The sequence below is a fragment of the Necator americanus genome, chromosome I (assembly GCF_031761385.1).
Source record: "Necator americanus strain Aroian chromosome I, whole genome shotgun sequence".
NCBI classification, from domain to species: domain Eukaryota; kingdom Metazoa; phylum Nematoda; class Chromadorea; order Rhabditida; family Ancylostomatidae; genus Necator; species Necator americanus.
The window spans coordinates 23,735,162-23,757,107 of record NC_087371.1 but is presented as its reverse complement, the minus strand read 5'-3'; the positions used below and the strand labels follow the sequence as shown (position 1 = coordinate 23,757,107).

The 21,946-nt window shown below is 41.0% G+C and overlaps 4 protein-coding genes across 9 annotated transcripts; 3 read left to right on the top strand and 1 right to left on the bottom strand.

The window, feature by feature from the left end:
- Positions 1-309: 309 nt before the first annotated feature.
- On the top strand, positions 310-18,688 carry RB195_006656 (uncharacterized protein; the record flags this gene model as incomplete). 5 transcript variants are annotated; one of them, XM_064179864.1, is made up of 28 exons in its annotated part: positions 310-409; positions 489-592; positions 698-831; positions 2,845-2,920; positions 2,986-3,106; positions 3,603-3,763; positions 3,816-3,895; positions 4,054-4,144; positions 4,240-4,377; positions 4,435-4,635; positions 5,166-5,312; positions 5,367-5,495; positions 5,551-5,640; positions 5,696-5,842; positions 5,978-6,156; positions 6,258-6,338; positions 6,418-6,538; positions 6,663-6,814; positions 6,890-7,002; positions 9,760-9,911; positions 10,051-10,245; positions 10,306-10,488; positions 10,689-10,804; positions 10,893-11,491; positions 11,538-12,187; positions 12,235-12,644; positions 12,703-12,820; positions 12,909-13,256. In XM_064179864.1, the coding sequence occupies 28 exons, from the start codon at positions 310-312 to the stop codon at positions 13,254-13,256; spliced, it is 5,136 nt and encodes a 1,711-aa protein (XP_064036783.1). The 5 variants fall into 5 exon arrangements, with proteins under 5 accessions (XP_064036783.1, XP_064036784.1, XP_064036787.1 ...); XM_064179863.1 differs by having other exon boundaries at positions 677-831; XM_064179862.1 differs by lacking the exons at positions 10,893-11,491; positions 11,538-12,187; positions 12,235-12,644; positions 12,703-12,820; positions 12,909-13,256 and having other exon boundaries at positions 677-831; positions 10,609-10,749.
- On the top strand, positions 10,981-11,526 carry RB195_006658 (uncharacterized protein; the record flags this gene model as incomplete). The annotated part of the gene is made up of 1 exon (XM_064179866.1): positions 10,981-11,526. The coding sequence occupies one exon, from the start codon at positions 10,981-10,983 to the stop codon at positions 11,524-11,526; it is 546 nt and encodes a 181-aa protein (XP_064036786.1).
- Positions 11,645-12,310, top strand: RB195_006657 (uncharacterized protein; the record flags this gene model as incomplete). Its single annotated transcript, XM_064179865.1, has 1 exon — positions 11,645-12,310. One exon carries the CDS (start codon positions 11,645-11,647, stop codon positions 12,308-12,310), a length of 666 nt encoding a protein of 221 aa, XP_064036785.1.
- A 90-nt stretch (positions 18,689-18,778) lies between the features above and the next one.
- On the bottom strand, positions 18,779-21,873 carry RB195_006655 (uncharacterized protein; the record flags this gene model as incomplete). 2 transcript variants are annotated; one of them, XM_064179860.1, is made up of 9 exons in its annotated part: positions 18,779-18,828; positions 18,882-18,954; positions 19,014-19,069; positions 19,276-19,364; positions 20,080-20,159; positions 20,218-20,319; positions 20,592-20,678; positions 20,792-20,956; positions 21,781-21,873. In XM_064179860.1, 9 exons carry the CDS (start codon positions 21,871-21,873, stop codon positions 18,779-18,781), a joined length of 795 nt encoding a protein of 264 aa, XP_064036780.1. The 2 variants fall into 2 exon arrangements, with proteins under 2 accessions (XP_064036780.1, XP_064036781.1); XM_064179859.1 differs by lacking the exons at positions 18,779-18,828; positions 18,882-18,954; positions 19,014-19,069 and having other exon boundaries at positions 19,268-19,364.
- Positions 21,874-21,946: the final 73 nt, after the last annotated feature.

Here is a 21,946-nt window from a genome sequence, read left to right as displayed (position 1 = left end):
GTTTACTTTTGACTACTATTAGTAAGAGTTCTAAATCAAAGCGCGCATAACCTCACTAAAACCACTATTCCTAATAACGCATTTCATGCTCCACCGTCAATCGTATGTGCTTCCGAGACAGAAATGTTTTCCGATTTTTAGCAATTATTGTTTTGTGCCAACGAACTTCCTCAATTAACTTCGTCCAGTGATTGCTTTGTAAGGTTATGATCTATTTATGACTCTCGTTCTCTTCGGATTATTATTATTATTGTGTTATTTTAGATAGGGGTCTGAGTCGGGGTTGTGTCGTCATTGCATTGTTCCTGTATGGCAGTTACGTTTTCTCTTGAAGAAAACCTCTTCATAGAGGAAAAGTTAGCAGCAAAAGTAAAGGATTATTTACTAGGTGGTAAACGACAAGAATCGCGTAAGTTTCTTCTAATTTTCATCTTCCTTCTCTATAAATAGTCTAGTTCAATTTTTTCGATGATTAAGTTCTCTTCTAGTTGGTTTTCTTAAAAGGACTGTGAGCAGTAGCAGTGATGAAGAAGTTCTGCGAGATACTGAAAAACCAGCAGGTGTTCGGGACTGGGATTTTCCTGTCGAGAAGGTTTAATTTCTCGCTTAATTGTTGTAAACCATTTACAAACAAAAGAACCCAGCTATTCCGCAACCCATAATTTCTCCTTTTTAGGATCTAATTCCTTCCGTTAAGGATACTGTACCCTCCACTTCAAATGATATAGATGGTTCACCCTTTGGATGGTTTTCTCAGTGCTTTGCAGTTACATACAACTCACTGGATTATGTGCTACTGCTTAATCGGCAAAGATTTGCACTCTTAACTAGGTGAGTTCCTATATTCGTAGTTGTATTTCTGAAGGTTTCTTCTTTCGGGAAAATAATGGATAGGTGTTTATTCGTTTTTTGTCTTTTCGTTTGTTCACAAATGTTTCACGAATAGTTCCATTATGCTTTTCTTTCTGCAATTTATCATTGTTTTCTCCTACTCTCGAACTATCCCGTTTTCTCTTTTAATCGAGCTATATATAAACTTCTGGTACTTGATGCCGTAGTACCTTTATGGATACGACCTCTTCATAATCTCCCATCCCGTTTACGAATACTTCACCTGAAATCCGTACCACCGCAAATTCGTGGGATGATGCCTTTAACCAGAAATGTGCAGTGGTTTAGAAGTGCGATTTATTGCTCCTCCTCCTCTTCTCGCTTCCGTTCGAACATGTCTGTTTACACTGTAATTGCTCATTACATTACTCATTACAGTTAAATATTCGCAAGTTATGCCGATGCAGATTTCACAGACTCTCAAAAAGTTCTTTTTAATCAGCATCAAGAACGATTGGAAGGGAATTCTGAGGAAGTATCAACGTTATAATCGGTTCAGAAGGACTTGAATTTCAATGCGGTTGCGTGAGAGATTGCGCTTGAAGCAGCGCTATAGAGCTAGCAGTTGGGACCGAGGTTAGACCGCTATAGTTCAAATGAAGTTAGCGATGGTTCCACCTCAATCCCATCCCGACCATGGTAATTTGACGGGATACTATAGTTGATATGCACTGGACCGGAATCTTATCCAACTTTCTCTGTCCAGAGTCAAGCATGGTGATGGGACACGACTCTCTACCACTCACTCCCCACCTCTTCTTACCGCCCACTCCCCACTTCTTCCTCTCTCCCTCCTCCAGCGTTGCTGAGACAGTTCTCGGTTGCTTCCAATTCAATATATTGGAAATTTCATGTTTTTTTTTTTGAAAAAACCAAGAAAAATTAGCCGAGAAAAAGAGGAAATGTGGAATTCGGTAGCTGAAAGGAGCGAAGTAACACCAAGTAGTAGAAGAAGCAAATTTGTTGAAATATTAATATTGAAATATTTTCGTTTTTATTCTAAAATCTACTAAATATTTTTAAATTCAGATTAAAGTGCATAATAAAACGAAAGAAGAAAAGAGTCGGACCTTATTACAGAGGAACGACAAAAAAAAAAACGCGAAAAAACCAACATTTTGTTGCTACAATATGACAATGGGACGACTCTGGTTTGACACCCCCTGGGCCAGATTTTTGCAGAAGAGTGAGGTTTGTTTTTGTTAGGTCCGAAGATTGCGAAATCGTCTGAAGAAGTCATCCAAAATATTTCCCTAGATCCTTCTATCACGAAGGTATTCGCGATCTCCCAGACCTAACAATCTGCCTAAAATCTGAGCTTTCGTGGTTTGTAAATTCTATCTAATTCACGTTAAAACTGTTGAAAACTATGTTTCATTGAACCATTCTTCTTTTTAAAGTAGTTTTAAGTTTCTATCCCTTTCGCAAAAATTTTGCTCGGTGGCATGTCGAACCATAGTTACACTGTCAACACGTTACACATTTTCAAAACAAATGTAAGGGCTTCCATGTCACTGTCCTACGCCTGGAACTTGATGTAATATTTTGCAATCCATATAGTAATTTAATATTATTTGATGCAATATTTGTAATGTATGTAATTATTTCATACTGAGTAATATTTTGTCTTAATTATCATGCTATCACTCATTCACTTTTGTCCACTGCACACTCCCTTACGACTTCCTTCCCTTGGAACCCCCTACCTTTACGACCCCAATAGGAAAATCCCATCACACTATTTGGAAGTTCTTCCAGCAGATACGCGCTTGTCACTTTATCACTACTTATGGCATTTACCGTGGTAGAAATTTCTTAACTATGCATTTGTTTATCCACAGAAGTATTTGTGGGAAGAGTGTTGTTCCATCTGTGATTTTGTGTGATTTTTAACTTGTTTCTGTTCAATTACTCCCTTTTTTCTACTTTCATTCGTTAGTTGATAAGTTTCAGGGCTGCTCTGCATCAAAATCAATGTGAAATTCGCTGTTTGAAGGAGTTGGACGTTCAGTTACCGTTTACAGAAGAAGTAAGTGAGAATGAAGTATACATTTTCTCACTTTGGTTTGTAGAAAATGATTTTTCTGGATGCAGGACACAATAACATGTGGCTGTCTTTTCGGTCTTGGTACCCATAGGGTTTCGGAGCCTCTGGACTGTCTAATAGTCGTGCTAGGATTGTCTAATGGCTATGTAGTTTTCTTCACGGAAAACGGTGAGTGTGGGTTAAAAATCGATGTTCCGAATCCTCAAAGTGCCATCCACCCACCAACAGTACAATAAAAACGAAAGAAGGGTTGAGAGTTCTTGTGGCTCAAAATCTTCTTTTCATTGTTCTTTATGCTAGCTCGAGATTTCCACGTGATGTTACATTGGTTGATCACAAAGGTGCGATCCCTGCTGAATGCATGTGTGTGGCTGGTGTGACGCATCCGTGACAGAGTTGGTGGCTGTTGGCCTTCTACTGATGCCACACTTTCGCACCGCCGATAGGCTCATCAAGTCATCACCCGCATTCCATGAGGACTGTGTATGGATGGAAAAAGTGCACAGATTTGATTTGAGAAGCGATCATTTTCATAAAATTAGCATTTATAGGAAACCTTAGAACAGATGAATTACTTTTCATCAAAGGAATGTAAGATGTGCCCAGTAATCTTGCCGACAGTCTAATTCATGTAATCTTCTTTGTATCAAAGAACATGTTCCAGGCACACTTTTGTTCTTCGAACAGTTTTCGACGACGGACATTTTGTGTGTGTCCTTCGACCAAACGGATGACGGCCAACAGCTCACCGTGGTTACTTCTGCTGATTTTTTCGCTGTTGATCCTTTAAGCCTGCATTCAACTCTTCTAAAGGCTAAAACTGCGGTAGCTGTTTCCAGTTCCGAGATAAATGCTTTCATAAATGCAGGTTTTTCAGATTGCTAAAGGTGAGAAAACCGCAGAGCAGTTGTCGAAGAAGTTAGAAGTGGACGTAGACAGATTGAAACCTGAAAAAGGGTATGGAAAGCTTGTGCTTTTTTTTCATCTACTGAGCTTTCTTTGTTGGAAGGAAGTTCCGTTGTTATTATACATACATTCATTACGCTTTGGTGTAGAATTGTTTGGTGTTCATCTAAATTGGTCGCTGCAGATCCTTTCTTCCTTTCTGATTTCAGAAATGGTGAATTGCGTCATGTTCTGTTCACAGGGCTTCATAAACAGTCCGCTTTTGAACAGTACTCTACTGCTTCGATTGCTTCCTATAATGTAAGTTGATGTTTTCCGAGATAAATGCTCAAATAATGGTAGATGTTGTTATTGTTTTCTCAATATGGTCACAGTTTAATAGCATTTTCTCCCAGGAAACAATAAGTAGTGCTGCACCCCCTTTGTATTCTATGTATATGTACACAACTGATAGTACCTTTGCCACTTTTGCGTGGACGTGTGAAGGTGATCGGAAAAAGATATGGTCAGAAGCCATAAAATATGGCAAATCGGTGGGTCCTTTTTATTGTGAAATGCTTAGACGGACCTAATATTTGCTTTGTTTTCAGTTTGTACCCCATTTTGGATTCCGTGACATGCTGGGAATTTCTAGCGAGCCGCGGAAGAAAGTTGCTGTTGCTAAAGATTCTCATGTAGTGACTACTCGTGGTTTCTTGGGCGATTCACGTTTTGCGGTCGAGGTTGCTCTGGAGGCATCACGTGGCCTCGTTGCCGTTGTAGATCACGTAGCTAGAGTGATGCTAATAGACGTGGGTTTGGTTCTCGTTTTTGCTTAATGCTCTGTTCGCATCCGAGGTTATTTTCTAGTTCGAAACCATGTTAGTCAGTACGTGTGAAGCAAGTGTTGCAAAAACGGGTTATTCTGAGTTACTGGTAACGCCAAAAATAGTTTCTGTCATAATTTTTTAAACTGCTTAATTGAGCAGATGTACCGCAGTGATATCATGTGTTCCAATGCGGCTGACTAGCTGTCGAAAGTTCGACGCCGCTCAAGCATTTCATTTTTCTGCGCTCAATAAGTTGCTACCAGATTTGTCTAGGAGAATAAGAATGCTGATTCATGGGCTAGTTCACTCAAGTCATTAATTGTATAGGCCGCATATGCGTTCATAGACTTCAAATAATTTTGAGTTGATGTCGAGCAAGTGATTTCGAACTTTTCATTAAATTGCAGATGAGCCCTTTGTGTACGTATCGTAAGCGACAAATATCACCATTTTTCATTGTAGTCCGTTTGAAACTAGTTGCTTATGTACTAGTTGCTTATAGGTGAATTTAGATATTCAATCGTCAAGTTATTCGGGTTTGGAAAGGGTACAGAGACGCCAGTGTAGCTTGGGTCACATCCACGAATGACAAGCAAGCGGCGTTATTCCTTGCAATTTTTGCTCCACGTCGAGCTCTGCTTGAAGTGTGGAATGTGCAGGTAAGCTCCACTAAGTTCGACGCATTTCCTCTCCGAATTTTTTTTTTGAACTAGAGTGGTGTGAGAGTTGGTGCTGTTCATGTTGATCCTTCTGGTGTGCTGCTAGATGGTGGAACTGCAAATATTCTCTGCGGATCTCACAGTTTGCAACCTCAACGCGACGCGTTCTTTGTTGATAGCCAGGTAACTGTCTCAGCCCTTTTTACTTTATTCTTACCGTCGCAACAGGCTCTTCCAGGGCAAGTTCTGTCGTTTAACAGTTCCCTTCCATCTTTCGATGCTGCGAATCACTTCACAAGACCAACACGATCAATTATTGCTCTCGAAAGTATAAAATTTTCTTAAATTTTGTCTCATCATATCATAATTAAGTTGCATCGTAGTTCTCTCCTTCGTCTGATATTAATTCTATTATGTCTATATTTACTACACTTCGATTACAAAAGTCCAAGCGTGAGCTACTTTTGATGATTTTGCCGTCTTTTATCGAGTCATCTGCGGTACAGTCTATACTGGATGAGATTGGCAAGGTAGTATTCTTCAATTTTTCTTCATTTCAATTTTTACTTTTCAACCTTCCTTCTGGGTTTTTCGCTGTGTAGTTTGAAGAGTGCAACGTATTGTGTTCTTTGCTATGTTACAGCACTTACTACGCATAAATTTAGCACGATATTGGGCCCGGTCCGCTGGAGGATCTTCTGAGTTCACTGAGACAGCTGCTCAGCGTGTTTAACAGACTTGTTGGATACCACCGATGTGAAAAGCAAGAGGGAGACTTGCCAAAGACCCCATTTAGTGGGCAAGTGCAATCAGTGATTAGAAGACATTGCCTAGAGGGCGAAATGTAAGTCATTTTATTTCGTTCTTTCTCATTTTAGTTTACCAACCGATTAGAGAAAGAAATACACTAGCGAGGAGTGAGAAATTCTGCTCATTTCTTTGCAGTGTTGATCCTCATATTATGACTGTAGGTGATTTTTTCGCCTTCATCGACTGTAGATCAACTAACTCTGCTCTGTGGGAGAGGTTTGGAATCTTCGTTCTTACTTTTACTGTTGTTTTTCAATGCTTTAGGCGTTCCTTTTGGAGTATTACCTAGTTGTAGGAATTATCCCGATTCTGATGTTATTAGTTTTGGCGAATTTATTTTTACACCGGTGCTGCGAAGACAGATTGATGTGGAAACCTTTTTTGATACGGTTCTGCCGGATCTTCCATTTGTAATGGTTAGTTCATTACACTTATTGGTTTGATAAGAGTGAAATGCTAGCGGAATAACTGAATTCCAATCCTTTTTGTAAACAAAGTATGTGAAAACGTTTGCGAACTTGCCAATATTAGTGTTTTTAGAAGAGCTTTCCTGACCTACTCAGCTTCTTTTTCACAAAAACTTACACTCAAGTTGGTTGTTATGGTTTTGGAAGCCTCTGTGATTTGTTGGCAGAATTTGAACTCCAAATTCCTGGAACACTGAGCAAATGTGAAAGAACTGCTTTAGAATGGTAAGCTTCTGGTTTCTTTTGCCGCTTTCACTTTTTGAAGCAGTTATGCTATAAGCATAACAGCATCTTTTTGAGCCGTAATATGAGTCGAGCCCTTCTTCAATATTCTGCCTGCTGTGTTGTTAGAAAACAACAGTCAACAACAACAAAACAAGACGAAGAATCTAGTGAGGATATCAACATGTCAAGTAAGTCTTTTCACTCTGCGTTTGATGATCATTGTTGGAATTTACGGTATGTTTCTGTTAGTTTTGTGCAGGATTGGTTCATTCCGAGTAAAGATCTGCTCCTTGTTAGTTATGTCAATGTTTTATCTGCTACATATGTCTTTTGGAACGAATCTTACATAAGTTTAAAGTTTTCAGTCTCACAAGTTGCCATAATATAAAAAAAAACAACTAAGTAACTCTCTTTTCTGATGCGTTATCGGTCAGTTGATGTGGAAAGAATCGATGTGTTCAGTTGTTCTCCTGGAAATTTCTCCCAGACATCACATGTGTATCACCCGTGCTCCCGTTGTTCATCGATTAGGGACCAGTAATAATCCCATTCGTCCCGATAGCGCGCAAAGGTTGCCCAGTGACTTCTTTTCTCGCGAGTAACTCGAAGAGCATCCTATTTTTCTTTGAAGGACTTCGTGAAGTCTGACCATCGGGTCGGCGGTCTTCCTCTGGTGCGTTTGATGTGGTGTGCTATTCATTCGCTCACGTCTATGGCCTAGCGATTGTCGTTAGAACGCATCGTGTGTCTGTTCCTCCTAATTTTACTTTTCTAGGCATATGCAACAGCGTCTCTGATTTTCGATCGATGACAAAGGAATGAACTTTAAATCCCTTTCTTTGGCCTAAACCATCCTCGATGCTCTTATATTCCCCCCAAGCCGTTCGCTTCCTCCTGCCCAATTCGGGGGTCAGGTCATTCATCATGTTAATTTCCCGGCCAGGATATACATAACTGGAGCATTCGGATATATTTGTCAAGCTGAGCATGAATGGGGATCAGAAACCCATCCGTTCCTCATGAACATCATCTAGTCCAGTTTCAGTTGCAGACCGATACATTTCGTCGAACACGGTCGGCATTCGTTCAGCTTCGTTGATGCTAGATGTTATCAGAGCGATTTCGTCAGCAAAGCGCAGATTGTGTAGCTGCCAACCATCAACATCCACTGTCATGTCGTCCCATTCCGGCTTTGTGTTCTCGAGAGTAGCCGTGAATATTTTAGGTGAAATTGTATCACCCTGTCGGACCCGTCTCTTCACGCTGATTTTGACATTATTGTAGAATGGAGAGATTTTGGTCGTGAAGTTGCTATACAACTCACGAAGTGCCTTTATGTACTGAGTAGGGACGCCTTGGTTGTCCAAGGCTTCCACGACTGCTTCCGTCTCAACTGAGTCGAAGGCTTTCTTCAAGTCGATGAAACTGAGACACAACAGGATCTTACACTCTCGCGATACTTCTATGCATTGTGAAACGATGTGTATGTGGTCATCGTACTGAACTCTTTCCGAAACCCTGATTTCTCGCATGGCTGTCCTTCATCTAATGCTCTTTCTCGGATTACTCTTGTGAAGACTTTGTAGATGACAAACAGTAGGGCAAAACTCTTTTGTTGTACAACAGCACAGTTTTGCTGGTTTTTTTTTTCTTAGGAATCTTTGATTCCGACAAATAACAAGTGAGGAGTCTCGGCAGAGTGTTGATAAGAACCGGCGGAAGATTCTTCAGATTTTTAGATTTTATCTTGTCGGGCCTGGGTGAAGTACGATTCTTCACCGAAATGATGACACGTCGGACTTCGGAAATTAGGACCTCTGGAATGACATATCCGTCTTACTCCAGATGGTGAGGAGGAAAGTGGACGTGGCAGTCGAAGAGATCGTGAATGATCTTCTCCATCCCCCTCCTCGATGATGTCGTTGTTTCATCTAGGCTTCGTAAAGCACTCATTTTTGTTTTTCTGACGAGTTCTGACGGGCTTGGGAAATGCTCTTGCCCGCTTCTGCTGCTTCAGCGAAAACTTCTGCTCCTTCGAGATTTTCTTTTATCGCTTCTCACCATCGCCTTTCGAGCTCAGACGTGAGTTCATTGTTGTCTGCAGCTCGTGCAGCTTTACGCTGATGTATCTGCTGCAGAGTTTTCTGAGGCAGCCATCTCTTGGTGGTTTTCAAAGCCTTCCTCAATGCAGCCTTGAAGATGTTCCACAGGCCGACCATCATTGTTGTTCTTGGCGGTATATTTCCAAAAGTCGACAAGCGAAGCGAAGAGGTTCCAGTCGATGATGGTTTTGGGAGTTCGCTGTCTGATATTTGCAGCTTTCTCTTCTCTCGATGTGAAAGAAAATCTTTCTCGAAGGGGACCATGGTCCGATCCCACATGAGACTTTGGGTAAATATCGATATCCATCAGGCAGAACCTTTTGCTGACGACCATGTCGTCAATTTCATTATGGTACCCGTACCCTCCATCGAGTGACCCCCACGTACAGCGTAGAGAGGAGAGCCTCTCGAGTTGCGGGTTCCCATGGATGCTCTTTGTCATAATGATAAACTCGGAAAGCCTCTCTTCCCGCTCATTCCATCGAAGGCCGTGGGTTCCGATGTGAAGTTTTTCAGGCGTTCTTCCCAGGCATAAGTCAAAAAATCAACTGAGCAGTGTTCATGTAACATAATCTCATGTGATCGGACTTCGGAGCATTGATTACTCTCTACACGTCCGCCATCCATTGCAGTCTTCTTGGTTTTGCAGTTCAAAGTGCTCATTGTGAATGTTGGTGAGAAGTCGCGATAGGATGTTCATACAAAGGAAAGGAATGAATTGAATGCGAAAGTAGGAAACGAAGATTCTATTCATCTCTATCGTGTGTTTCATGTTGGAACTGCAGTAAAATCGCATTTTTTGACATCTTTAGAAAGTTTTCATAATCAACTTTCAATTTCAAGGTGCTGATGACTGGGAATCGTTTGACCCAGAAGTAGAACATGCAGACTGCACCATTCTTACTATGCATGCAGCTTGGCTTGCCGCTAAATTAGGGCAGCTAGTGCCATACTCGAAGGTCATCAGCGGTGCCCAGTCATTTTTCCGCGAACAGGTTGGTTTGCATTATTACATACGAAGAAAGTAGATAGAGGTGTTTGGACATGCAACTAGAATTCGTTGCAACTACGTCATTTTTCTTTGACCTGCACATTTATTCGTACTAGATTTGTTCACCGCGTTTGTACTTGTAGGTAGCTGCATCAGCGGCTCGACAAAAGTGGAAATCTGAAGAGTTAGAAGAGCATGTATCTTCCATCCCTGATATAACTGAATTAAAAGAACTTTTGCCCTACTCATTGAAACTGTCATTGCTTCGGTGTGAAATAGCATGGGAACTGATGAGTCTTTGGTTCAAAAACAGCGTTCTGGACTTCGCTAATTATGAGGTAATTGTGTTGTTTTACTGTTCAAATCTTTTATAACATCTTTAAAGGATGATTTTCCAGTTAGCACTGAAATATCTCGAATCTGTGGAAGACAGTCGACTTCGGCACGGTGTGATTTCATTAATGTGGCAAAGTTTCATAGCGGATCGTTTCAAAGCAGTCGTTCTATTGATTGAGAAAACTGGACGTGCTCCAAAGGAGCGGGAGGCACGACAACACCTACAAATGCCAGAAACACGTATTGTAAGTGAATGAATTTTCATATTTTTCTGCATCAAATCGTTTCATCTTTGCACGCGTTCGACTCTTACCTCGAACGTCGCGTTCGACTCTGACTACCGTTCAGTTCTCCTCTGCTTCAAGATACGGTTCCACAAGAGAAACCGAGGAGTTCCTCTTCAACCGAAAATCGACATGGCAGGTTTGAAAGACGATGAATGCAGAACGAAATTCCGCCAACATGTGTACTATTCATGTTGGAGTACGGACCAGGAAGAAGCTTAGCAATGCGGATTCCTTCACAAAGTGCATCCAAGACGCTGCAAGGGAAACGCTCCCGGTTCTATTGCCGCGGAAGAAGTTTGCCTTTGCATCCGCAGAAACAAAATCCAACAAACAAAATACAATTCTGTATGTGTCGCGCGCAGCGCTGGTGACTTCAACCAGGAAAAGCGTCTTAGAAGGAAGCTGCGTTGTCAACAGCAACAAGACCGCGATAGCGAGTGGACGTCAGCGATGGAGTTTGAGAAGGCGTGGGAGGACAGGAACCCGCGGAAAGCCTATGCTCTACAAAGACATTATAGCGGCAAAATGAAAGGATGCTCTCCTGTCCTCAACACTGCCAGTGGAGTAGCTGTCGGTGAAGCAACCCTTCCAATTTGGAAGGAACACTTCAAGACCTTGCTGAACCGGCTGGCACCGTCAGCTCCTGAACTCGAACACATTCATAGACCGACATATGCGGTTAACGAGGAGTCACCGACCGAGTCGGAGGTCGTGGTATGTATTCAGAAAATAAAGAATGGAAAATCTGATGGAGATGACGGGATTAGCGCAGAAATGCTAAAATATCTTCCTCCGTCTGGGATTCTTGAGATGACAAAGATCATCCGTTCATGGATAGACGAAAGGATATCTGATTCGTGGAGACACGCTATCATAATTCCCCTCCACAAGAAATTATCCGTCACGGACCCCAGGAAGTCCCAAGACCCCAGGAATCTCTTTGCTGTGTGTTATGTACAAGGTATTGGAGCGCATTATCCTGGACCGACTCATTAAACATCGCGAAGAAACGACGCGCAATGAGCAAGCTGGCTTTCGTCCTGGCCGTTCCACGATTGACCAGGTGTTCATCATCAGGAGAGTGATCGAAATCTGGCAGCGGTATTTGAAGCCAATGCAACTAGCGTTTCTGGATTTTGAAGCCGCGTTCGACTCTCCTCACCGAGGCCGTCTTCTGAACGCACTTCGCGCCGATGGAGCACCACGAAAGTTCGTTCGCTTGCTTGATGACATGAATCAACGAACAACTGCTGCAGTTCGGACACCAGCCGGATGTACAACACCGTTTGAAGTGGTAAGACAAGGGGCGGTAGCAGGACCCTTCCTGTTCAATTTCGCCATTGATGACATTATGCGAAGAACAGTCGACCAGTGTCCTGCCGACATTGTCTTAGCACCATCATTGTGCCCCTTGACTGACCTCGAGTACACCGACGATGTTGTTATAAACTTCAAGAAACTTCAACATGTTGTCAACCTTGTATCGAAGCTGGCTGCAGCCTATGGACTACTTCTACGATCTGACAAATGCAAGCAGATGTGGATCTCTTCGAGACCTCGAACGGAAATCAGGGTGGACGGACAACCGATAGAACTCGTCGATGAGTTCTGTTATCTGGGCTGCACGCTGAAGAACAACGGCAACTACGAGAGAGATGTTCAGCAAAGATGCGCTAAGGCCACTTCTGCATTTAACTCCTTAAGGAAATGCTTGTGGTCGACCCCATCACCAACGAAGTCAAGCTGCCAGTCTACCTGTCCGCAATTCGCCCCATCATGATGTACGGATCGGAGACTTGGGCAGCACCATCAACGGTTATGGAGAGGCTTGATTGCACGGAGCGAAAGCTGCTTAAACGGCTACTTGGCTACTTTTGGCCTAGGGTATGTCATGACGTAGAACTCTGCTTCGAAGTTGACATTGTGTATCGGCGAATGACATGTGGAAAACGTCAACATCTTGCTCGGAATTCTGAAGTAGTCATGGAAAACCGTCTTCTCTTTTTTGGTCACGTTATAAGGAGACCGTTTGATCATCTTGTCCAAGTGGTCTTGAGGATGCTTCCAAATCCTAATTGGAAAAGGCTGCCTGGTCGTAAAAGAAACGGACGGAGGTGGTGAAGAAAGATCACTCGGCGTTGACAAGCAGTGCAGTCGAGACGTGAAATTCAGCCGCTTGTGGAATAGCGACGGATGGGTAGATTCCACGCGAGCTCTAGCTGAAGATCGAACAGGATGGGCTCGGATATGTTCAAGGACAACACACCCCGGCGAAGATGCGGATAGCCACGTTAGGCCGTAACACCGGCCCGCCGATTAAGTCAAGGTAAGTCAGTGTCCTGCCAGTGTCAGTCAAGTCAGTGTCCAAGTCATGCCAGAATGAAGATCTTTACGCAGAAATTGATGTGGTATACCGGCGGATGACACGTGGAAAACATCAACATCTTGCACCGCCATCGAAAGTGGCTAAAGTAAATCGTCTTCGTTTGTTTGGTCATATATTAAGGAGGCCGGCAGATCCCCTTGTTCAACGAGTTTTGAGGAGTTCGTCGGGTTCGAGCTGGAAGAAGCCACCTGGCCGAAAACGGAAGTTTCGGACTGAGGTGGTGAAAGAGGACCTGAGGTCACTCGGCGTGGGTAGGCAGTTCAGGCGAGACCTAAGGTTTCGCAGAATATGGAATAGCGACGAATGGATTGATTCTGTGCAAGCTCTCGCAGAAGATTGAGAAGGTTGGGCAGAGCTGTGTTCAATTACGGCACACCTCGGCGAAGATGCGGGTAATCGCGTCAGCCTGCCGATTAAGTAAGTTATATGTATATATATATGCATATATATATATATATATATATATATATATATATATATATATATATATATATATATATATATATATATATATATATATATATATATATATATATATATATATATATATATATATATATATAGTCGGGTCAAGACGACATGAAACATGGACATTTGCGCAAGCGGCTGCGCTCAAAGCGGAGCGGTGGAGCGTAGCGGTTGGGATCGTGTAAGGATCCACGCTACCGCCACACACCTCTGCTGTTCGCCATGGTCCCATCGCGTTTCCAACCGCTGTCTATACCGCACCGCTTCCGAGCGCGGCCGCTTGCGCAACACGGTAAAGTTGCACGGTTGCGCCGTAGCAACGCGGTTTTTGACCGCTTGCAGATGGTCGCTTAGGAACTTGCCAAATTTTGCCAGGTGACGTCACCCGCATCAAGATTGGGCGCAATTTTATGGTTTTTTTCCTTTTTTTTTGCTTTTTTTTTCGTCTTTTATGTTTCTTTTCCTTATTTTTTAACGTGTATTATGTTTGCTTTAGCTATATATATATATATATATATATATATATATATATATATATATATCGTACATGTACCTGTTTTCATGCTAATCTTCTTTTTTGTTTGTGAGGGAGGGAATGCGAATAAACAAAAAAAAAGAAAATAGAAAATGAATATAGAAATGAATACAATTTTTGAACGAATTTCGAAAACAAAACATGAACAAAAGCAATAACTTAAAACAGTGCAGATGAATCTAGATCTCTATAAGAAAAGCAAATAGAACAAATATGACAAAAATGCGAAAAAAAACCATTAAAAAAATCAGAAAGAAAAGCCAAAACAAATGAGAACAAGCAAGAAACTGCGGCCACTATCGATCCGGGTGATGACACTTGGCAAATTTCCAGGCAGAGCGCTCGCAGGCCGTCTGGGAGTAATTGAAAACCGCGTTGCTCCAGCGCGACCGCTCGTGCAACTGCACCGCGCTTCATGTCTTTTCGATTCCACTATAGTTTTTTCTTTCGGAATAATATTTTTCTTCTTTCATATTTTTAATATTTTTTAATATATATATATATATAATACTTTTCTTTTTTAGTTTACTCAGAACATCAAGTTTTTTTTTCCTTCTATGACAAGAACTGCCAGAATTAGCTCTCCTTAATACAACGTGAAAGTAATCTTTCCTATTACGTCTTTCATGAACGTTCATATATTTGCTGGCAGTGGTCTAGTGGTAGTATGCTCACCTGCGACGAGAACGCCCTGCGTTCGATTATTGCCAATGAAACATTTTTCATCTTTTAGGACTACCTCACTGACATACAGACATAACTGTTCATATTATGTCAAAATGAAATCTTTTCATCTATTATTCAAGCATTCATTTCAAAATTTGTTTGGACGTGCATATTTTGTACCCAACCGCTTACAATTACTTATTTGAATCGCTAGAGTTGCACGACTTTAACAAAGATTTTTCCTGAGATCATCTCATGTTTTTCGGTAAAGTTTTAGTCACACCTAAATTGGGAGGTAGTAAGCGCTTCACAACAACATGGTCTTTTTTTGCTGATTTTCATGACTGTAGTATTTTCCTGTCCAACAGGTTGTGACATTTGGTATGTTGATGTTTAGTATTTGTTAATATATCATGTTAAGAAAACGTTTGGTTTGCTGATGTTTAGTATTGCGTCAATATATCACATTAAGATAGAATTTCTGTCGAGATGCCACGAGTTGCTCAAAATGTTGATGGATGACGTCAGAGACCCTCCACCTCCTTCCCGTATTCAGCAAGATCATTTCATTGAAGTGATGTTTTTTCCTTATTTCTTTTTCTTTTCATTTTTAGCTGGAACACCTCCAATACTTTTGAGCGACACATTTCAGGTAGCGCAAGCTCATCCTCCAGTGTCTCTGCATGCAACAATTTCCTCGCGCGATTCCTTAGTGGTACTGGCTAATCGGCAGTCACTTGTCAACTATCATCTCGTACTTCATCACTATCATCTTGCTGTGGCGGCTGCGATTCAAGTTAGTCAGCTCGTCTTCGTAAATTTCCAAAGACAAGATTTTCATTTCAGTTGTCATGTGGGATCCGTCTTCACATATTGCACGTCCTTTTCTGTCCTATTGGTCAGCGCGCATTTTTCCTTCCCCTTGATTCGCATCCGTTGATACCATTGGATAAAGTCGACGATGCAGTGATGGAGCGGAGACACCAATTTCTTGAAAAGGTTTGGATAAGACGTTCACGCGATATTTTCTAGATGAATATCCACACATATTTCGATTTGTAGGTGGCAGAACAAGGGACCAACGGTGACCGGAGACTGGCAAGAATTTTATCTTGTGAATGGAACCTGACTGTAGACACTATCCAAGCAACAGTAAGTTCATAGTGATCGCGCTTGTACTTGACTAAGCTGAATCGAGTAATAAGCAGTGCGCATCAATATATAACTATTTTGTTGTAACAAACAGCAACAGTATACTAGTAAAGCCGCATCTACAAGTCATTTTTTACTGGCATGGTTTCTGTTGTATCTATTTCTTTTCTCTCGAATACATACCCAGATGTAAGAATATGTAAATGACATTATTTGTTCATTAGTTATGAAAAGTAGAATTTAGTGGCGTCCCACTGATACGTTTAGCAAGTGTTGTGCTATCTCCGCGCTGGAGAGGATGAAGCTGCCAGTAGAGAAATGCCTGGAGTCGCACATTCGGATCATTTCGTGCAAACCATGACGCGGTTGCTTGCTGCTCGAACGCTTCGACTTGCAGAGGAGGAAAAAGTGGTACTTACGAGTGCGCATTTGAGGTTTGTTTAGTTTGTAGATTGTTTTATTAAACTGTGTGTGTCTGTTCATTGAATATTTCTGTCTCTGTAATTTTTCGGTTACGATTGAGTGGGGTGCGTATCGTTAGGTACCCGCAGCCGATTATCTGCAGCCGGATAAGTGTCTGCAGAAGGGGCTGTCGGTAGGCCAGAGCAGGTATATCTTGGGCTACCTGTGATCACTAAGCCACGCCCATCCATCACCACATCCCTGAGGTCATGAGCAATGCTTGTATTGCAGTTACGTGATAGAGTTGCCTTCTACGAAGGTTCAAAGAACAAAAAGGCAACAACGTAGCAACGTAGAAAGTGGAAGAAAACGTAGAGAATGAAAATGCTAAAAATGAAACAAAAACGTAGAAAATTTGTAAAGTTTTTTTTTGAAAATTTGTTTTTGTAAAGCAAATGCAAACATAGCTAGCTGAAAATTGAAAACGTTCCAAAATAAAAGTGAAAAGGTGTAGAACCTAGAACCTGGTTTTTGAAGGATGTAGATGTGTGACTGAAAAAACTGTATAGAAGATATGGATGTAGATTTGTATTTATACAGACTATTAAATCCTTGTAAGATACTGCATTAGTTTGTGAAATTTCGACTTTTTTTGCTTTACGCAAATAAAACGTAAAATTATTTCCTGTTTCTGGTATCTCGTGTGCAGTCCTTCGACATATCTTTATACGTAAACGATCGATACTCCATATGGAGGCAATAGCAGAGATAGCGTGCACCTGCGAGGCATGTTTCGCACCTCATTAGACGATGAGAGTCGATGAATGAAGGATGTGATGGGCGGAGCATGAGGCAAACGCAGCGCAGTGCTCTGCTGACGCTGCGCAGCGCAATTAACGATCGCCGTTACCACTCGTTTTCCCTAATGATCGGCTGTCGCGGCGGCTGCGGGTACCTAACGACCGCCCCCCGATTGAGTGAAACCGTGGAATTATCTTCCCAACAACATTAGGATTAGAATTATCTGCTGTGAGTGTTCGAATAAGAAACATCCATGAAATAAAACTGAATAGAACTTTACAATCATGCGTCTTACTTCTAACAGCAGAAATCTCTTTGACAAACTATCTCTTTCTTATACCACTTATCTTCCAGGCTGCCTCGCACTTATCCTTTTGTGCCGCTCTTAGTAACCTAAGCGCTGATCAATGTCATAAACTTTGAAGTTTCTGGCGTTAATCAATTCGCTTGGGATGCGCCACCACGTTCACTTCAATTCAGAGTAGTTTGAGGTTTACGAACGTGTAACTGGCCCATAAAATGACTAGCGGGGATTAGACGATGTGCCAAGTCAGTGTTTTTATCCTCCCATACAAACTGGTACCAATTTATGGACCCCGGAAGGATGAAATGCTTGGTGAGCACTAAGGCGGATTCGAACCTTCAATCGATTGTGCAGACACCAGAACCTCTAACTGACTGCGCAACTCTTGCTTCTTATTGTCTTATTATAGATAATCAAAGGGAGAGGCAAGTCATTGTCTAAATAACCTAGCTGCGAGCATATTACCGCAAAGGAATGAAAATACGACATGTACTAAATACAAAATTTGAGAAGTGCTCCACATTTTTTTTACTGGGACAAATCTTCTGAAGATCTGCATGGTAAGGTCGAAAAGCTAGATCAGCTAAGTGTGATCACTGCTATGGGAACCCTTCTAAAATCGAATGTTTTCCTTTCAGGCTTTGACAAAAAGTCATTTGTTGATCGACATGAAATCGAAGTTCTCTTTTGGAATATGAGAATTCTATAGAGATACTTGGAGCGCATGTTCTGCACTTTTATGTTTGTTACAAACTTGTTTAATTTTTGATCATTTCCTTCGCATCTAATGCACACCTGTGGTGATTTTCTGTATCTATTTTAAATCTAAAATTGTTCTAATAAAAAGGTGTTCAATTTCCATAATAGGTCAAAAGATGAATGTAAGGTTGATCAACTCCTCCAAAATACACTAACACTACTTCAGCAGAACCGTGGAGGTTTGCAAACGCTTCAGTTTGTTAGGAAATGGTTTGTGGCTAGTTCAACTCAGTGTACTTATCCTTCTAGACAAGTCTAGTACCAATTTTTTGACCTCATCATTCCCTTTTTCTCCATGCCGAAATTTACTGGGGGAATTTTCACACCAGAAAAATTATAATAGTGTCGAAAGCTTATGTGATATTTTGCGTTTTGTTGGGATATTTGTGAAAAGAATCTCAATTCCAATGACGTAGTTTGAAGACCTCTTGCTTTTCTCATTTGGTGCAAAAAGACCGTTCTACTCCGAGCACTTACAGTCGATTTCTTCTATTACAGTTTCCTGACGACTACTGCGGGAGACGAGAAAATGCGTGTCGACTGGTCAAACTCAGACTGGAAGAGTGCTGTCAAATCATTTGGGAAAATTGTCTCTGCCCTTTCACTTCAACCTCAATTTCTAGCACCTTTCATTCGGATAGGAGGGATTACTACACAATATTGGGGAATTCACATTGTGGACTGATTCGTTGTATAGAGATATATGTGTACACCACTATTAGATTTCTTCTTCGCTCCTTTTCTTTCAAAGGCTTTTCTACAGCTGATAAAATCGTTATTGTAGTAAATCTGACTCTAACAGACATGGAGTGAAACGATTTAGACCTGAAAGTCTGCACTCAGAAATGGCGTGGTAGGTTATATTGACCGAGAAATACCATGTCTAAGTCGTACTCCATATACACCTTTTCTCTGGTCGAAGACAATGACTCGATCTTGCTTTTTTCGATCCTAAAATCGCATGGTCACTCTGTTTTTGGATGGCATCATTTGGGCGCTTCGGCCTCCACCAAGTCGATCGGAGCCATTGTACTAGACTGATGTAACCTTGTGATATGTACATATGCTGGCATTTGTCAACAATTACGGATAAAATAGATGGGTTTGGGGTTCTCGAGTTTATTTTTTTCTTCAGAACTGTGCCAAATCTTCTTTATACAATAAAGATGTTTTCTCAACAAAGACATCGCAATGAAACAACAGCAAATAACAATGAATCATCACCTACTTACGTTTCTATAAGCATAGTACTTAATTCGTTATGCTATTTACCCTCTTTCTTGTCGTAAGGGTTTCTCTTCTCATATCTTCCCGGATTAGGTATACTACGCTCCCATTCTTCGATGTGATTGGCAGGGAACCTTAACAATAAGTATTAAATAGGATATTTGTAACACCGTCGGTAACTTTAATAGAGAACTATAAATTATTAAAGTTTTTTAAACTTTAATTTAAAAAAGTTATAAAGTTAAAAGTTGAAAATTATAATTCTCAAAAATTATAGAAAAAAAAACATTGTTCATGGAAAATGACCGTTTTTGGTTGAACGAAATATCTAGATTTTCAATTTTCAGATTTTGTTCTTCTGTGCAATGCTGCACTCGTATGCCTCTTTACCTATCATGAAAGTTATATATCGTTACGCAAACAACAGTAATTATTCCATTCATTGTTTCAACAAAAAGCGCAATGCGAAGATACCATTTTGGGATGTTGGACGAGAGGTATGACTATTAATACATAAAATCACATATCAGCTATTATTTTTTCTTATCGCCATGTTAAATCAAACAATTTTAACATTGGAAAAAATGTCGAAATTTAAAAATGCATCAAGAAACAATCTTTCCTAGCTGAAGAAAACATTTGCCACTAAACCAAACGTTAAGAAAAAAATCATAAAGGCGTGGTGGAACAGGCGAGGCAAAAGAATAATTGCAGTTTAAAATGGTTATCTTAAAACTCCCTATATTTCGAGCAAACTGCTCGCATAACGGTCCAATACGAAATTCTCGAATTGAGAAATGTTTGCACTGTTTTTTTTAATCTATGAGTAACAAAAAGTGAAAGAACAACCTCAAAAGTTTAGGAAAGTGTGCTCGTTCTTCTGCACTGTATTCATCACTTCGACGTGGTACTCGCTGCACTTGCTCCAACTTGAAAAGGAAAAACTACATTACACATAGAACTTCCGAGAGAATAACAAAGACTCACCTGACTACCCAAATTTTCCTTTATAAATTCTGGCATATCTGTACCAGGGAAAAGGTGAAGCCGTTGGATGTGACTACGTCTAATCAGATTATGTCCCAACGCCTAAATAACGACATTGGCTGTTTTCACTCGAGATCACCCAGGACAGTCGTGGCGTTGACTCTCACGGATAACATAATTGGAGATAATAACTACACTATCTTGCTCATGCCTGTTACAGTGCAATGGGAACCCATTTCGGTCGATCAGTATAAAAAGGATTGCAAACACTAACATATGCTTATGGAAAACAACTTCAAACATGCTAACACTGAAAACTAAACATAGTAAAGATACCTATTTACGTACGTACCTATAAAAGATGAAAGTCTTACCTTGTATACAGCCAAAAACATTATACGACATGGGTCATATTCATGGATCTGCCAGGCTGGAATGTCGGCCTTCGATTTCGGATATTCCTTAAAGGGAAAAGTTTGACTTGGTTTACGAGAAACCAAATGCGGGAGCTAAGAGTTCCTTCTGTATCAAACGAATGACTCTTCATCTTATAAGAGTACTTCTATAACTATACCTTATTGAAATGGAATAGAGTGTGCTTCCAGTCGAATCCATGCATGGCAACGTGCCGACAATTCACAACAACCACGTGATCACCGCAGTCCGTCTCCGGATGCCAAATGGGTTTGTGTTTCCCAGCAAGATGTGTGGCCACGTGTTTCCCTAGTTGAAATGCGTCCTAAAGCACCAGTTCTGACGATCAAACCAGAACATTTTCAACAGTATTTCCACTTCTAGTAAGTCCAAAAATATTATCTAGCATTTATTAACCTGCTACTACTGCTTGATCTCCTAATGCTAATGTCCGATGCTAAGGGAAAAACTGTTCCTAGGAAAGTAGTGTTGGAGAGTAAACATATCATAAGAACGCTTCAAAAGCGGTATGAGAAAAAGTGCGTAATCACGCAGTGATTAGGTGGGCAAGCTGTGCCTCCTATTATGAAAAGATGGGTGGGCTTGTCTTAATGAAAGCAATGTTTATTCGAAGTCTAATCGTCAGTGCAGTGGATCAGCACGTACCGATCAAGCAGTACGGACGAAGACGAGTAAAAAAAGAAGGAAGTTTGCTCAGATTGGTGAAGAACTCTTGGATGCCTAGAATCTTTTAAGTGAAAAGACGCTTCTACTTCGTATTATCTGGAAAATGGACGAAGTGCTCGACGTTGACCAAATCGCTTGGGATGCATCTATGCGTTCATATCAATTCAAAATTTTTCGAGTCTTCAACCGCGTATGAGGTTAGACTTACTTGCTCGAGTAGCTGACGTGCCAAGTCAAGATTTTTATTTTCCCAACCGCATCTGGTAATAATTCGTCTACTCTAGCTTTTTTATTCTACCTCTTTGGAAGGATAAAGTTAAAGGACATGAAAGACAGAAATGAAATGAAAAGGTAAAAATATTTTATGGTATGGCATCTATCTGTGTTTTGCATGAAAGCAAAGATAGATACGATACCATGAATATCGAATAACGATAACATCTATCTAAATCGGTATCTCACCTGATGATCAGCATCGACAATATGCCATTGACGAGCGAACTGGAGCCACTGATTTACTCTGTCGAATCGAGACAACGCCCTTCGCCCCGACATCAAAAAAAGGAGGATGGTTTTTAAATGCTTACGAATTAGTTTCAAAAACGACGTAAATACGGTATTACAACCA